The 17,278-nt window shown below is 32.4% G+C and overlaps 1 protein-coding gene across 1 annotated transcript in view; it reads left to right on the forward strand.

Annotated features, from left to right (window-relative positions):
* The first annotated feature begins 229 nt into the window (after positions 1-229).
* LOC127718484 (uncharacterized) overlaps positions 230-17,278 on the forward strand; it is a 198,120-nt gene continuing 181,071 nt past the window's right edge. Inside the window, exons 1-10 of the mRNA XM_052224527.1 lie at positions 230-309; positions 1,336-1,434; positions 4,040-4,138; positions 5,639-5,746; positions 6,824-6,886; positions 7,663-7,738; positions 10,610-10,876; positions 13,349-13,819; positions 15,121-15,278; positions 15,814-17,061. Of these exons, the coding sequence (XP_052080487.1) occupies positions 1,357-1,434; positions 4,040-4,138; positions 5,639-5,746; positions 6,824-6,886; positions 7,663-7,738; positions 10,610-10,876; positions 13,349-13,819; positions 15,121-15,278; positions 15,814-17,061 (2,568 nt within the window). The 5' untranslated portion in view covers positions 230-309; positions 1,336-1,356. The remainder of the gene's footprint in view (positions 310-1,335; positions 1,435-4,039; positions 4,139-5,638; positions 5,747-6,823; positions 6,887-7,662; positions 7,739-10,609; positions 10,877-13,348; positions 13,820-15,120; positions 15,279-15,813; positions 17,062-17,278) is intronic.

Below are 17,278 nucleotides of genomic sequence, written 5' to 3' on the forward strand. Positions count from 1 at the left end.
TATTGTTTTGCTTTCGGGTGTAATGTCAAGGTTATGGAAACACATTGTGGTACGGAATTTATGTACAGAATAATGTCAGGGTTATCTGGTTTTTGGGAACACATGTCATGCTTGCTTATGGATTAAATCAGTAATAACAGCAAACATGCCATAATTATATATGTATCATTTAAAAAATGATATCACATTCTGTATACTGTCATTAAATATTTTGTTTATTTATAGAAACTTATTAAAGCTGCACAGGACGGAAAGATCGAAGACGTAAAATTATCTTTACAAAATGGAGCCGACATTGAATATAAAACTGTAAGTCAGTGTACCATAAATACTTAAATTCAAATATACAAGTTTTACGTACTATATGTAGATCGCAATACTTGTATTGATTTATTTTACTTGACTATATATGCATTTCATAACTTATTTAGACACATATCAAGAAATATCTGACTCTCCTGAACTTATTTGTTAACAGTAACGACGTATTTTTACAAAAAATCCTTTCATTTAATGGCACGTAATAGGGTGATTAAGGACTGGATTGACTGGTAAACATCAGTAAATTATTTACCTCAATGTAACTTTCTGAAAACTAAATGAGTTATATAAACATTGACGTCTGATTCACGTGGTGAGCCCACTTACTTTAACACAACAATGTTGTACTATGACTGTGTTAACACAGAACAACAACAGAAAAGAATGTTTCTTGAAATGAATATGCATCCTCCTCCTCCTCCTCCTCCTCCTCCTCCTCCTCCTCCTCCTCCTCCTCCTCCTCATCATCATCATCATCATCATCATCATCATCATCATCATCATCATCATTATCATCGTCATTATCATCGTCGTCGTCGTCGTCGTCGTCATCATCATCATCATCATCATCATCATCATCATCATCATCATCATCATCATCATCATCATCATCATCATCATCATCATCATCATCATCATCATCATCATCATCATCATCATCATCATCATCATCATCATCATCATCATCATCATCATCATCATCATCATCATCATCATCGTCGTCGTCGTCGTCATCATCATCATCATCATCATCATCATCATCATCATCATCAAAATCATCATCGTCGTCGTCGTCGTCGTCGTCGTCTCATCATCATCATCATCATCATCATCATCATCATCATCATCATCATCATCATCATCATCATCATTATCATCACACTATTTCACTGAACACGAAGACGGTATATATCAATCGAAAAGTTAATTTGAATTACGATTTATTTTGTGATTGTAAAACACATTATCGTCAAGTTTATGATACAGGCTTTGATGTCATATGTATTTTAACAGGTTAAAGGAACAACTGCATGTATGTGGGCGTCATGGTATGGACACTTGGAGGTGATCCGACATTTACTTGACCACGGAAGTAACATAGATACACAAAATGTATGTTAGATATTATTTATTGCACTCTGATTACATTTCTCATAGGAGGATCAACATACAAGCGTATCAGTCATCAGAAAAACTGCTTGTTAGATTTGTGCATCACAGAGTTCTGAACAAGATAGTTTTAATTTTGATTTCCTTAAAATCCAATTATTCTACAAGCGTTTTAATTCTATTTTAAACAACACTTTCTTTGTTCGAGCGTCGGGCATAGTAAATTACATTTTTAGTCGCTTATTAATCAATTTTCAGATTGAATATAAAAATTCAATTCAAATATAGTTTTGTAACACAGACGTGACAATCGTCAACACGTGACTTTTCAGCGGTGGTCAAATCAAAAATGTTTAAAGGTCGATTTTTTGGGTAGAAACATTAACTTGTAATAAACATTTTATAAAATACAAAAACGTATCGTTGAAAATCACTAAAGCTTTTATTATTTTTTTGTATGACTTGTGCGCTTTCCTTCCAGATAAGACTTTTTAATAAGCATGTTTAAAAACAGGTTGTTCGCCATATAAAAAACAAATTATTCATCAAATGGTATCTAAGTATATCATTTAATACGTTACGCGTTGTTTGTTCACACTGTACAGGCCTGATTGACATACTCTAACTGAGTAGAAAAACAAGTGAATTCGAAACCTATATTATTTGTAATGTCACCATCGTGAATTGTTTGACCGATATCACGTATCGGTGTCGCAGCTCGCTGTCGACAAGTTTAAGCGGTCTGCCATCTTTAGATTCAAGTAAAGTTGTATGATCTCTAATTTTACCGAGCGTGCTCTATTACAGATTGTAACATGCTGACTCAATGGAAATCCCCTTTGCGGTTGTTGCACAAATATAGCTGGGGATGCTTACCCAGTCGAAAAATCTGGTCTAGCTCCTTTGCAATTCATGCGATTCCTCGGGTTTTGTGTTTTTGAAACCTTGATTTGTTTCTCTACATAATCGATTTACGAGATTTGAGTCTCTGTTAAATATTGTCGTATATATGAAGAATATATATGCCTGTGGGTAGCAATCCTTTATGGTTTGAATAATTGAACAATTCATAAACATCAAATTTAAACCTGAAATTAAAAACTAAAATTATAGTTAAACACCTTGTTAATATACATAATACTTGTTCTATGCAGTTGGTTTTTTTTACATTTATATAACCTTACTAAAACTCACCAACGAAGTTTCGAATACGTAAAACTCTTCAGCGACGCTCGTGTATAAATAGTTGGAAGGTCATAACATGCATCAAGTTAAAGAGTATTGAAAACCAAGTTTTGAAAAACGTTTTGCTCAACACGTCTAACAATCTACGATTTTTGATTAATATCTAGGAAAAGATATTTCAGTGTAGAAGTGTTAACTTCTTTACTGGATATGTTTTCGAGGAGAAAAAACGTCCACTAGAATTACCATCGAACCAGTGGTTTGAAAGTTTCATTAAAATAATTGGCTAATACTTTTGATGTTGATGTGAGAAATTGAGGAGTATTTCAAAATCAAAAATTTCAAATCGTAGTACCTGGGCCCTCGGTCATAAAACATTCCTCAGTACTCGGAGAACAAATTATGTGCTCGAAACATCAAATCCAGTATTTTGATTGGTTGATTGGTTGATTTCTGAGTCTGAGTACAATTATTGTGCTCGAAATATTTATGACCGCAAGGCCTGGTCTCCCATTGTTTGGCAGGGTTCAGCCTTTAAGGGTTTTGTTGTGGTGCTGTCTTTTCTGCTTTTTGCTATCTTGTAACCATTTAGTTTTAATGCCCCTTTTTTATCGTCAGCCTCATTGTTCAGTCGCTTTGACAAATATGTCTGGGGTCATTTTTACCATCGTGGCGGTGAAAAAATCCTTAGTGTTTAAAATAAGAACATGCACTTTGTTTTATCCTTTCTTTGAAATGATTATTGTATCAATGAATATCTATAAACGAATTCAACAAATAATATACACAAATGGTTGTTAATCAGCCATTTCCAATACATGTAGTAACGTAAACTTTTCAAATTATATCAAGTAGGAAATCATTAGAACATGGTACACTACTGTTACCTTGATTTGCTCGTCTCAACGTATTTAATACAATTACATTAGTACCCCTACCCTGTATCTGATCATTATTTTATTAACGACAGTTCCAATTTACGTTCTGACATATATCAAAAACATATTGTTCATTTCTTGTCTATAGAGAATATGAATTAGGAAATATGTATTTCTTTTTTTTACCACACATTCCTCTGATATATTAAATTGCTAATTTCTATGTCTATGTCTATGTCTGTTTTAATGTCAGTTGAAATACTTCGATACTGAAATGATCTTAATAAACCTTTCCTAAATTGTCCGTTTATAAATTCAACAATTAACAAGACACCAAGGTGTCTACTCCCTCACGAAAAGCTCACTATGGATGGATATGGTTTCTAATTTAAGTTTTTTTTTGGTCCTGTAGCTTTTAAACTGTTGCGGTTTTTTTTAACATTTTTCGGCTTTGAGTGCTACTGATGTTGTTAAATCAAGAAATGCGCTTCTAACACATACAATTTTTAAAGTGTTGATTTCACGTTTTTTGTGTTTTATTCCAGATAAATGGATTTTCAGCATTACTGTTAGCTGCATTATCAGGACACTTGGAGGTTGTACAACTATTAATTGAAAGAAAATGTAATAAAGAGGCCACAAATGTATGAAGTTTTTAAAAATATTCATATATAGTATCCCTACTTAAATTCAAGATATTATTCCTATACTGTAAGTCTCAGCTACAGATAAGATTTTCTTAATTAATCAATACAAAATTGTGTTATTTATGAGATAGTTTTAATGATCAATAAGTAGTTGTTGGAATTATATGAAAAGGGTTTGCATTCTACTTCTAGTTGTTTTGTTAATATCGAAATTAACTTGTTTATAACTTGTTGAAATTGTTTCTATCTCGATAGTAAGATCTTTCTTTGTACTGATAAAATGTAGAGGAGTAAATGAATAACATTTTCTAAAAAAATAAATGGAAAAAATATTTTTTAAACATTAATGGAAATGAAAAACATCTTTAAGAAATATCAATGAATAATACTTTTTCTAGAAATACAAATGAATAACATCTACTAGAAATATAAATGAAAATCATCTTCTAGGAATGTAATAAGGTAACATCTTTTAGAAATATAAATGCATAACTTCATCTAGAAATATAAAGGAATAACATCTTTTTCAAATATAAATGAATAACGTCTATCAGAACCATAAATAAATAAAATCTATCAGAAACATAATAAATAACATCTTTTTCAAATATAAATGAATAACGTCTATCAGAACCATAAATAAATAAAATCTATCAGAAACATAATAAATAACATCTTTTTAAATATAAATAAATAACGTCTTGCAGAAATATAAATGATTAACATCTTGTAGAAATATAGATCCATAATATATTTTAGAAATATACATGATATACATGATATAACTATACAGTAGTATTTTATCATACTCGTCACATCGTGTTAATCAGAGCATACAACCTTTTCACGTTTCGTTTCTTTGATACAGTTTTGTTTTGTGAACATTGATATATTATGAATCAACAGTATAAGTATGTTGTTAATTTTGACCGTTTTGAAATTTGTTCGAACTCAGTGCTACAATTAAACCAATCTTGATCTAAACCCGCCATGTCGATCTAAACAGATAAAGAAGCAATAAACTATCAAGTAAATTTCACTCTTTTAATCAATTGTCAGATTTATTCACTGCAGTAAGTTAACTATTGTTCAGACAGTTCAGATAATATAATTTTACCACACTATTTAGCATGTAAATATCAAAATATTCATATTATATACAATACGCAAAACAAATCAATAGAATAGAGACTAGAAACGGGTTATGTGTCAAAGACACAAAAACCTAACAAAAGAGTAGAAAAAGCACAAGTCCATGTATGATTCTTCAACGCAGCGTGAAGGTGCAGCAACCGGATGCGGGCTTCAGTTGTCTCCTCAACAATATTGTCTACTATCAGCTAAAAGGACGCCTCCAGGATACAAATGCTAAAATTTAAAAAGACATAAACACAACCCTCCAAGCATTATTTCGCTAAAAAAAAACTAGCTTCAGTGGGTTTGCATCTGCTCAGATGAAATCGGATGCAGATAAAAAAAAATGGTATCTTATTACAGATTACTGGTAATTCAGCGTTACATTTTTCTGCTTGGACGGGAGATCTACCAATGACCAAATGGTTGATAGAACATGAAGGAATGAATCCCTCGATTAAGACAACAAGGGTAACACTTGATCTTATACATTGTATATCGTATGTGCTTCATTTAAAACACAATAAGCGGAGAATCAAAAAAGGAAATTAGGCATTAGTCGAAGAGAAACCGACTACAGCATTGCAGAAAAAATAGAAAATTAAACACATAACAAAATTGAACCAATTACAGTAACAAATATATCCCGTCATTGTGTTATTGTACTATGGTAAATTTGTGTATTCTTGTCTTTAATTTTTGCTAATATGCTTGGTCTATATGGCATTTTGTGCTTCTTTGTTACATATTTGTATGTTTTTTTAGTGATTAAGATTATAACACAATGTTGACTGCTGTATTTTTGACATTTTTACCTATTATGTCTGTTTGTTTTGTTCACGCATCGTTGTCAATATAATGGAATTTGATGCGACTGTCATACAAGTGAAAGGCTTAGCTAGCTATAAAACCAGGTTCAATCCACCATTTTCTACATAAGAAAATGCCTGTACCAAGTCAGGAATATGACAGTTGTTATCCATTCGTTTGATGTGTTTGAGCTTTTGATTTTGCCATTTGATTAGGAACTTTCCGTTTTGAATTTTCCTCTGAGTTCAGTATTTTTGTGATTTTACTTTATACGTACCATTCTCAAATCATATACAAATAAACTCATCATAGATACCCAGGATTGAGATTTTGCATTTTTGCCAGACGTGTGTTTCGTCTACAAAAAATTATAACTGCTTTGTTGTGAGCGCTAAGGGTGTGTCCACACGCGCGTCTGGTGAACCAACTTTGTGTCCTTGATAAGTTTAAATCGATGCTTAATTAGGAGATAACTGTATTGTATTTTAAGCTTGTCCTTCGTAAAACATAGATTGTTTTGTCCCAAATTGGGTTTACCTAGCGACGAGTAGCTCTTCATATTTCTAATAAGCTTTGGATTTTTAAATATTTTGGCCTAGGGTATCACTGAAGGGACATTGATTGTCGAAATGCGCATCTGGTGCAGAAAAAAATTGTACCGTTTATGTTATAACTGATGTTAAAAAGCATTTTGACAGATAAAAGGAATCTTCAATCTATTTATTTGTCTTATTTCAGGGTGAAACACCATATGATTTAGCAGGGAATCACGGGTATCGTGAAGTGATGGAGTATTTACAGGTACATACTTGCTTATCCTCGATACATTGTAATTATTCCAACTGATTTTCGTGGTATTGCAATTACATCATGCAGCTTGACAAGACATTGTTTTCTGCTCTTAATCTTAGCCGTTTACAAACTGAGTGTAGTTTATGAGAACAATGAGTTATAAACATTATACATCAATGATTTTTACTCATAGAAATACTTTTTAATGTAAAACAAACTACCCACTGCCCAAAAGATTTTGTGTTAGTACTTGGACTATTGGCTATATTCATTTATCTCATTTTATCTTAGTTTGTTTGTCTTAAGCTATGATAACATTACGTTTCTGAATGTCATACATTACTAACAGTTATATTTTATATGTGTACAGTATTTCGTATACTCCAATAGAATTGAATAACATGATGAAAAGCTAATGCTAGCACAAAGTTATGAAGATTCAAATTGTAATCTTGAATATTAGTTTTGGCATTTGAAAATTTATTGGTGTTCTCCTCTGAATGAAAGAGTTTTTCCTAAAAAGACATACGTTGCCATGAGCATTTTGTTTTTGTTGAAGAAGTGAAAAATAAAAAAAACAGACCGTTGGAGCACTAATTTCTGATTCTGTTCAATAGTGTATTTTCAGACTAACTTGTTTATATATTCATTTCAACCTTTAAATGCCTTTTGTTTAAATCTGTTTCTTGGAAATGAAAAACAATTTTTTACAAATATTTAAAAATTGTATCCGCAGCGCTTTATCTTAGATATATCAATCAAACTATTTGAATTTTCCGTTTTAGACAGTAATGCCAACACTGGCTGAAGATATCAACCCAACACCATCAAGACAGTTGCAATCCACGCCAAAAGTTGAAGGTTGAAATATTGAGATTTTTTTGGTTTAACATAAAATTGAGAATGGAAATGGGGAATGTGTCAAAGAGACAACAACCCGACCACAGAACAGACAACAGCAGAAGGCCACCAACAGGTCTTCAATGCAGCGAGAAATTCCCGCACCCGGAGGCGTCCTTCAGCTGGCCCCTAAACAAATATACATACTAGTTCAGTGATAATGAACGCCATACTAAACTCCAAATTGTACACAAGAAACTAAAATTAAAAATAATACAAGACTAACAAAGGCTAGAGGCTCCTGACTTGGGACAGGCGCAAAAATGCGGCGGGGTTAAACATGTTTATGAGATCTCAACCCTCCCCCTATACCTCTAGCCAATGTAGAAAAGTAAACGCATAACAATACGCACATTAAAATTCAGTTCAAGAGAAGTCCGAGTCTGATGTCAGAAGATGTAACCAAAGAAAATAAACAAAATGACAATAATACATAAATAACAACAGACTACTAGCAGTTAACTGACATGCCAGCTCCAGACTTCAATTAAACTGATTGAAAGATTATGTCTTCATCATATGAATATCAGGCACAATCCTTCCCGTTAGGGGTTTAGTATCATACCATCATAACATATATGAGAAGAACATAACCCGCGTCATGCCAACAACTGGCCCTTAAACAAATGTGTCTAGTGCCGATGCAAAGACCCCATAAGTGAATCAATATTAACGCCAAAATATGCAATCTTTAATGACCTGACAACAGTATCGTAACTATATCCCTTCTTAATAAGTCTATTTAAAGGTTTTGTTAGTTTCAGAGGTGAATACTGACATTTTTGTGCTTTATAAAGAATATTTCCATAAAAAATTGGATGTGAAATACCTGAACGTATAAGAAGACTGCATGTTGAGCTATATTTACGAATGATGTCCTTATACCGATGATAAAATTTAGTAAATGTTTTGACTAGTTTGTGATATCGAAAACCCTGGTGTAATAATTTTTCAGTAATACATAAATTTCTCTCGTTAAAATCTAAAACATTGTTACATACACGAGCGAATCGTACAAGTTGAGATATATAAACACCGTAAGTTGGTGACAAGGGAACGTCACCATCTGAAAATGGATAATTAACGATAGGAAATGAAAAATCATCTCTTTTATCATATATTTTAGTATTAAGCTTTCCGTTAATGATATAGATATCAAGATCGAGGAAAGGGCAGTGGTCATTGTTAGTATTAGCTTTATTTAAAGTAAGTTCAACAGGATAAATTTCTTTAGTATACATACTGAAGTCGTCATTATTGAGAGCCAAAATATCATCCAAATATCTAAAAGTATTATTAAATTTGTGTATCAGATGTTGTTTCGATGGGTCTTTACTGATTTTTGTCATAAATTGTAACTCATAGCAATACAAAAAAAGGTCCGCAATAAGTGGTGCACAGTTAGTCCCCATTGGAATTCCGATAACCTGACGATATACGGAATCTCCAAAGCGAACAAAAATGTTATCTAGTAAAAATTCAAGGGTATATATAGTATCAAAGCATGTCCAATTGACATAGTTTTTTTGTTTATTGCTACTAAAAAATGACCTAAAAGAGTTTGAACATATATATTCACATTCTGACTTTTTAAATGCCCATTTGATTAGGTGTATGAATTTTTTCTTAATGAGAATGTGAGGCAATGTGGTATATAGGGTAGAAAAATCAAAACTTTGAACAGATTCAAAATCACCAAGATATGCATGCAATTTATCAAGTACTTCCAACGAGTTCTTGACACTCCAAAAGTAATTAATTCCACTATTTTCGAAGGCCTTATTTGAACAATTTATTATCAGGTTTTTGATTGTACCAAGTGTACTGGTAAGAAGAATAGACAATTTAGTAGTGGAACAATGGCTTGAAGACGAAATGAATCTATATTTGTAAGGTGTTTTGTGTAGCTTCGGAAGCCAATACATAGTTGGGACTTTCATTGTATTTGGTTCTGCTTGTAAAGCGGTAGCTAAAAGTTTATGTTTGTTACAGATGTCGTTTTCTGAAAATGGAGTCAGTTGGAATGTTGGTGAATTGGTGATTTCTTTTTTCAGAACCTCAATGTAAATTTACGTCAAACAATAATAATATTATTAGCAGCTTTATCGGCCGGGACAAAAACAAATTCCTTGGCTAGTTCTTTTAGTTTATGTTTGATACGAGAAATAGGTTTATTGTGGTTATTGTTAAGAGTAAAATGTTCTTTAAAATGTTGAATACGTATATCAACTATGTTCATTACTGATTTAAAAAAAGAGTCCAAAGATTTTTTGTCAGCTTTTTCCCGTTTTATCCATTTCAAACAGTAAGTATGGAGTGAGTCGTGGATGATATTACGACACTCATTCCAATTAATAATTGACGGGGGACGATATTTAGGTCCTTTACTGAGGAATGATATATTTGTGTTTAATTTACTAACTTACTAAAAATTATGTATAATTTATCTTTAAAATATACATTAAGTTCTTTATTTATACTGTATACCTCACAACAAAATTATTTTCATTTACCTGTGTAGTACATTATTCTATTTGGCGGAATTTTGTTCAAGTTTATGATTGTCTTTCTGAAATTGATCTCACCCCTCATTTTATTGAATTTGTATTTACATTGTGTCATACAACAAATTTGTTCGATCAGTGTATGTTCACTATGTGTTAGTATGTCTTTTGATTGAGTTAAGCTATTTCAATTCGTATTTTATAGTGTATCTTTCAGTGTTCAACTTCCTATTTTATAAACATTTGTCTTCATTTTTCGATTATGTAAACCATGTTAACATTCTTCTATAAGAGCTAATTTCTATTTAACATCATATTATTTTTTTAGATGACAAAGTTCCGATTGAAATCAAATTGATGTCCGACAAAAAATCTGTTCCTTTGTACCTCAAATTACTAGAGCATGGCTCTGAGAGAAAGAGGGATATTCGATTAGTCATTGTCGGAAAGAAGGGAGCCGGGAAAACTTCATTACTTAAACGATTGTTTGGAGAAGAAATACACAACAGAGAGTTGACCAGTACAAATGGGATCGAAATTCATAGAATAAGATGTAAAGCAAATTATGATGATGGTGAATGGTATAAATTATACGGTAAGGTATTTATATCTTAACACAACTGTTTCCTTTTTTTTACACATGCAAAGATTTGAACCATTTCAAATTGAATTTCTAATAAAGTTTCTGTAAATCATGTGGATCATAATTTGTTTCTATTGAATTTATGTATGCTGGTGGCGTCCATTTCGCTGATAGTATACATTTTAATATTAACCTGTTTTTTTGTCATTTTTTAGCCATCGACACTATCTTTGACCCATGGGGTGAAAACATACCTATGGATTTAGAGGTCCATGGGTCATCAGCAATACCTGGACTTAAATTTCGGGAACATTTTTTTTTCCAAATAACATCTTTTTATATGTATAACCTTAATTATACGTAGTTTGGAAATGCTCCTTGGAAATAGGAAGCCTCTTACTTATTTTTTTCAGCATGTCAATGTCCTGAATGGAGTAATTGCCCTTAAAATGCAATGTTTACCCATTTTGGCTAGTATTTTTAAAACTGTGATAAAAAAAATTTGGACAAAATGGTTAGAAGCAATAATGATGAACAAAAGAACATGATGTATGCATGTAGTAGAAATCACATTATTTTTCCATTGTTACATTTTGAAAATACAGCTGTTAAATAAACCACGCCTCTTTCGGGGAGATATATAATATTCATAGATATTTTATTTTTTTACATACTGGTTCCAAGATATGATCTCTATGTTTCATCTCACAGAGACATATATTGGGAATGTAACCAGTATAAATACACATAGATAGCGACAAAATTAAATTCTGAGAAAGACCCAAAGTGAAGAGATGGGTAGTACATAGTTTGAGTATCAGTTTAAACTCTTTAAAGTTCGGGCCATATAAATGTTAAAAATATACCGTACAGTGCTATGTTTTGAGCTTTAAAAAAATAGTAGTGCATATGAACTGTCCATTCTAGAATATAATTGTTTAGGAAACATCATGGTAAACATGGTAAAAGTGGCCGTAAAATGAGTTCTCATGGGAAGCTTTATTGTCTACATTTACAGAAATGCAATATTGAAGATATTGAATTTGATTATTAAAGAAATATATTAACTAGCCATAAAACCAGGTTTAACCAACCATTTTTCTCAAAATGTCCTGTACCAAATCAGGAATATGGCATGGCAGTTGTTATGAAATAGTCCATTTCTATGTATCTTGGCGTTTGTTTTTGTAGCAGTTCAGTTTTTCTGTTGGTCTGTTGTTTCCACTTACAGTTTATGTGTTTCCCTCGGTTTTGGTTTGTGACCTGGATTTGTTTTCGCTTAATCGATTGAACAGCGGTATACTATTATTGTCTTTATTTAACTAAAATACCAAACTCCAAGGTAAATTCAAAAAGGGAAGTCCATAAAAACAGACACAACTAAACTGTATCAACCACAAGGGAAGGGAAACAACTGGCATGTTGTAGGCTTGGTACACGCATGTTCGAAAAAAAATGTGGGTTAAATCTGGTTTAAATACCTGGGTTTTTTTCTGAAATCTTGATTATTGTAATAGAAACTGAGAAACAGTAAACAAAAATTGTTCAACAAGACATTATTTATAAATTCTGTCCGAAAAGTTGTAATTTATAATATGATTGACGGGCATTTAAGAACTATGTCACGAATGACCATGTATATGTTTCATTTGCCGTAATCTCAATTTTGTCCGTTTCCCCTATTTTTACAACATCGTTGTTTACTTGCAAGGAATATCACAAAAAGTAAAATCACAAAAATACTGAACTCCGAGGAAAATTCAATCGGAAAGTCCCTAATCACATGGCAAAATCAAATGACAAAACACATCAAACGAATGGACAACAACTGTCATATTCCTGACTTGTACAGGATTTTCAAATGTAGAAAATGGTGGATTGAACCTGGTTTTATAGCGCTAAACCTCTCACTTGTACGACAGTCTTATCAAATTCCGTTACATTTACAACGATGCGTGAACAAAACAGACATTATAAATACAAGGTAACACTAGTAAAACAGGAACACATTACCTTCCAAAGTAACTGACGTGAATCTCCTAGCTTTTGTTAAGGCTTTATGTTGATTAATCTCTAATTATATGTGTGTTTTGTAGAATGTTCCTTGTTCATTGCGCTTTTCTCCTTTTTTTCGAATCTGTATTAGACTCGCGCCTCTGTCATTACAAATTATAGAATAATTCATTTAAAATACCTGGCCAGGCTTATAATTTGGAAGACAGACGTGTGTTTCGTCTACATATAAAAAAAGCCTTTCGGGCTCTTCGACTGCTCTAGACGACGGATCTGCATACACTTTGTGGACAATACAATGACCTTTCACATGTTTAAATCAATTTGATTGGATTATACATTACGAATAAGATTGAAAATGCCATTTGGACATTATTGTGCTTTAGACTATATGTATCTCTATCTTCAACACAATATTAGAACGAATATTTGAATACAGTGTCCAACAGTAGTTTTAATATCTAATCATAGGCAACAATGAAGAAACTCAACGTCATGCAAGACTGTTAAAACCGTATGAGGAAACACTGATTAACCAGCGTAAACGACCAATGGAAGCATCAGTAGAAGCAACAGCCAAAAATGTTAGGAAGAACTCATCAGAAACTATTTTATATATGAGGGAATCACAGGAATCAGAAGCAGCCTCTCTGCGGTCTGAAAAATATACAGATCATGTGACTACTAATATTCCGGTTGTTCATCCTCTATGCATTGAACATCAGCCATCTCAACTGTTGATAGAACAAGCATATAGAGATATTGAAGCCATGCTTCAATCTGAAGTTGATCTACACGATAAAGAGAAGTATGCCACATTACTGCTATGGGATTTTGCAGGTGACGAAGAATTTTACCACACACATCAAACCTTTTTGTCTCCAGATGCCATTTATCTTGTAGTCGCAAAACTCAATGAGGCTGACGACAAAAGCGCACAAGGTAATGATGAAATCCTACTTAATGTAGTTAAAGTGCTGAAAATCAACTAGGCTTAGAGTACCGTGAAAGAAACAGTGCTTTAAATCTATTGTCACCATTAACACAGATTTAAAGTGGAAATAATTCATGATTTCAAACGTTCATTTTAAGAGCATACCAGCTTTACGGGAGAACTGAGAGAAAAAAATTTCTTCTATAAACAGTTGCGTTCGCAAAATTGTTAAATAGGGAAGGGATGATTATAATGTGTGAATTGAAAGTTTTTCTTTAAGCAGACCCAGTCATACACCGTAAGGACACACACGCCTTTAGTATTTACGTAATGAGAAAAGGTTTGTTGATCTGCAAAGAAACATAAGCTAATGATCTTTAACGACATGCTGGTTTTGTGGGGTTTTTTTTTTATTAGGGGTGGGTTTTATAGAATATACAAACAAAATACATACATGAATTACCTACAATTACATTCATGGTAACATAACCAATGAAAAACAAACTTGTTTTAGTGTGTATTTGTTTTAGAGTGTATTTTTCAAGATTGCTAAAGCTGTATTTGGATAAACCTTTCGTAATTTTTTTCGGGTCTTCAATGATCTTTAAATTCATATTCTATTGGGATCCACTTTTTAACTTTTAAGATTCGAGTGTCATTGATAAGTCTTACGCGTTTCTGGCAGTCAAAATTTTATCCTGCATGGTATGAATGCCAATGAGACATCTCTCCGTCCAAGTAACAATTTATAAAAGTAAACCATTATAGGTCAAGGTACGGCCTTCAACACGGAGCATTGGCTCACAGCGAACAGCAAGCTATAAAGGGCCTCAAAAATTACTATAGTGTAAACAGGAAAACCAACGGTCTAATCTATATAAAAACGAGAAACGAGAAACACGTATGAACTACATAAACAGACGACAACTACTGTACATCAGATTCCAGACTTAGGTCAGCTGCAAACATTTGCAGCGGGATTAAATGTTTTAATAGTACCAAACCTTCTCCTTTTTCTGAAACAATAGTATAACATCACAACATAGAAAGACACACTATAAAATATCAATTGGAAGGCTTAACTCAATAAAAAAACGTAAATTAACACACAATGAACGAATAAATTTGATCTGTGATACCTCATTTGCAAATACATAGTAAATTATAAGGGATAAATAATTAAGGTCAAAAGTAAATAAACAGGTTTAAACAAAGTTAAAGTATGATACCACTGTGAAATATGCGTTTATGTCCTAGCACTTTAGTATACGCTGAGTAAAATCATTCTGCAATTACCAATACTTTGTAGATTTATTTCGATTTTGGATGGATTCAATACATTGTTATACTAGAATGGATGAGATGAAAAATGAAAATGAGGACAAGACGAGAATAAGAGATTATTTTGATCCACCGGTGGTTATTGTTGGTACTTGGAAAGATTCTGTGACATCAGAGACAGAAGAGGTAAACTTGGTAATGAACACGTACACATAAAGATGAGTACACTTTCATATTGTTTTTTTTTTCTGTAATTCTAGTGGGCTTTAAACTTTATTTTTTATTTTATAACTACAGAAAATAAGACAAATTACATAAGATTTGAAGATTTAGTATATTTCTCAGTGAATGAGCCTTAATAGATAACATGTGGAGCAGGTTAGCATTTTGGAGCACCTGAGATCACCCCCAGTTTTAAGTGGGGTTCATGTTGCTCATTCTTTAGTTTTCTATGTTGTGTTTTGTGAACAATTATTTGTCTGTTGAACTTTTTCTTTATTAGCCAGGCGTTGTCAGTTAATTGTGATTTTGAATTTCTCTCTGGTATCTTTCGACCATCTTTTAATACTAAAACATTGTCTACAAAGACTGTCAAACTTTGAAAATTGAGTTATATCAAATTGATATGAAATAACAATATGGTTATCAATAGATAATTTTCAACATTTTGAGAGCTTTGACAGTATGCTTCAAGTTTCGTTTTAAACACTTCATTTTTCAGATTGAAGATGCATGTAGAGAAAAACTGTTATGGTATACAGATAGCATGGCAGATGATGAGCGCGGACATATCAGAGATACAATTTTTCTTTCTAATACAAAAGATGATGACAGTGTATATCAGCAAATACGACAATACATCTTAAAGTTATCCAAAACAAATAGAACATGGAATACAGAATATCCGTTAAAATTTATTCAGCTGGAAAAACGTCTTCAAGAGAAGAAGAAGGAGTTACCAATTATAACTTTTCAGGAACTGAGGCATATCGCTACTGAAGTATCAGAGCCTTTGCGAGATGAAGAACTTATTTTGTATTTGAAATTTCATCATGAAATTAGAGCTGTGGTTTATTTTGAAGATCTTCCGGATTATATTATTTTAGATACACAATGGCTGTCTGATGCCTTCAAATGTATAGTTACAGCAAAGAAATTTCGAGCTATTAGCATCAAGAATCAACAACACTGGAAAGAATTCTATCATAAAGGAAAGTTGCATAAGGAAGTTTTAGAGGATATTTTCCAAAAAGAAGAAAATATTTTGTACAAACACAAGGAACATATCCTGAACGTTATGGAAAAATTCGATATAATAATACGACCAATAACATCAGAGAGGAATGCTGCCACAGACACATCTTGCTATTATGTACCTTGTATAATTAAAGCCGAACCTGAGTGTGACATATACAAGATGTTTAATGTGACAGAAGATAACTGTCAAAAGTCCTCTTGGTTATGTTTCAAGTTTAGATTTTTGCCACCACATTTAATGAATCATGTGATTGCTTCACTGTGCAGGAAGTATGAAGTTGCAGAAGTGGGTGTCGTTCAACAACATGAAAGACAAAATACCCCCAAACGGGTTATTGCTCTATTCAGAGGGACCGCTGTCTTTGAATTAAAGAAAACAACAAAACTAAGTAAATTACTTATAATGACATGTCCAAATCTTATTCTGGTACAAGTTTTAGAATTTGGGAAAAGTACTAATATAGAAAGGGGTATGTACAAGTATATTGCCGACTTTGTCACAGATGAAATGAACAAGATTATTGGTACAAGATTCAAGATGACAAATGTTAGATTTGAGAAAAAATGGGAGTGTGGCCTTGTAAAACCACAATCTGTTATTGGAGCAAATAGTTTTACTGAAGAACATATTACAGAGTATTACTGTGAGACATGTGCAAATACCCATGTTGTTAAAGATGAGTGGGCAAACCTACAAAGTAAAACATTATGCGTAAGTAAAACATGGTGAAACTTTAAAAGATATATAATATTCTCTTTTGTTTATATAGTCATTGAATGATAGACTTGAGTGTTGGTTTTAATATTAGATGGCAGCTAAGGTTGTTTTGTTAATAAACATTTAGATTAGAAAGGAAGAATATACCAACATGACCAAGGAGCCAAACAACTTCAAAAGGCAAAAATATTGGAAAATATCTTTTATGTTT

This window comes from Mytilus californianus, unplaced genomic scaffold (genome assembly GCF_021869535.1).
Source record: "Mytilus californianus isolate M0D057914Y unplaced genomic scaffold, xbMytCali1.0.p SCAF_10, whole genome shotgun sequence".
Taxonomy (NCBI): domain Eukaryota; kingdom Metazoa; phylum Mollusca; class Bivalvia; order Mytilida; family Mytilidae; genus Mytilus; species Mytilus californianus.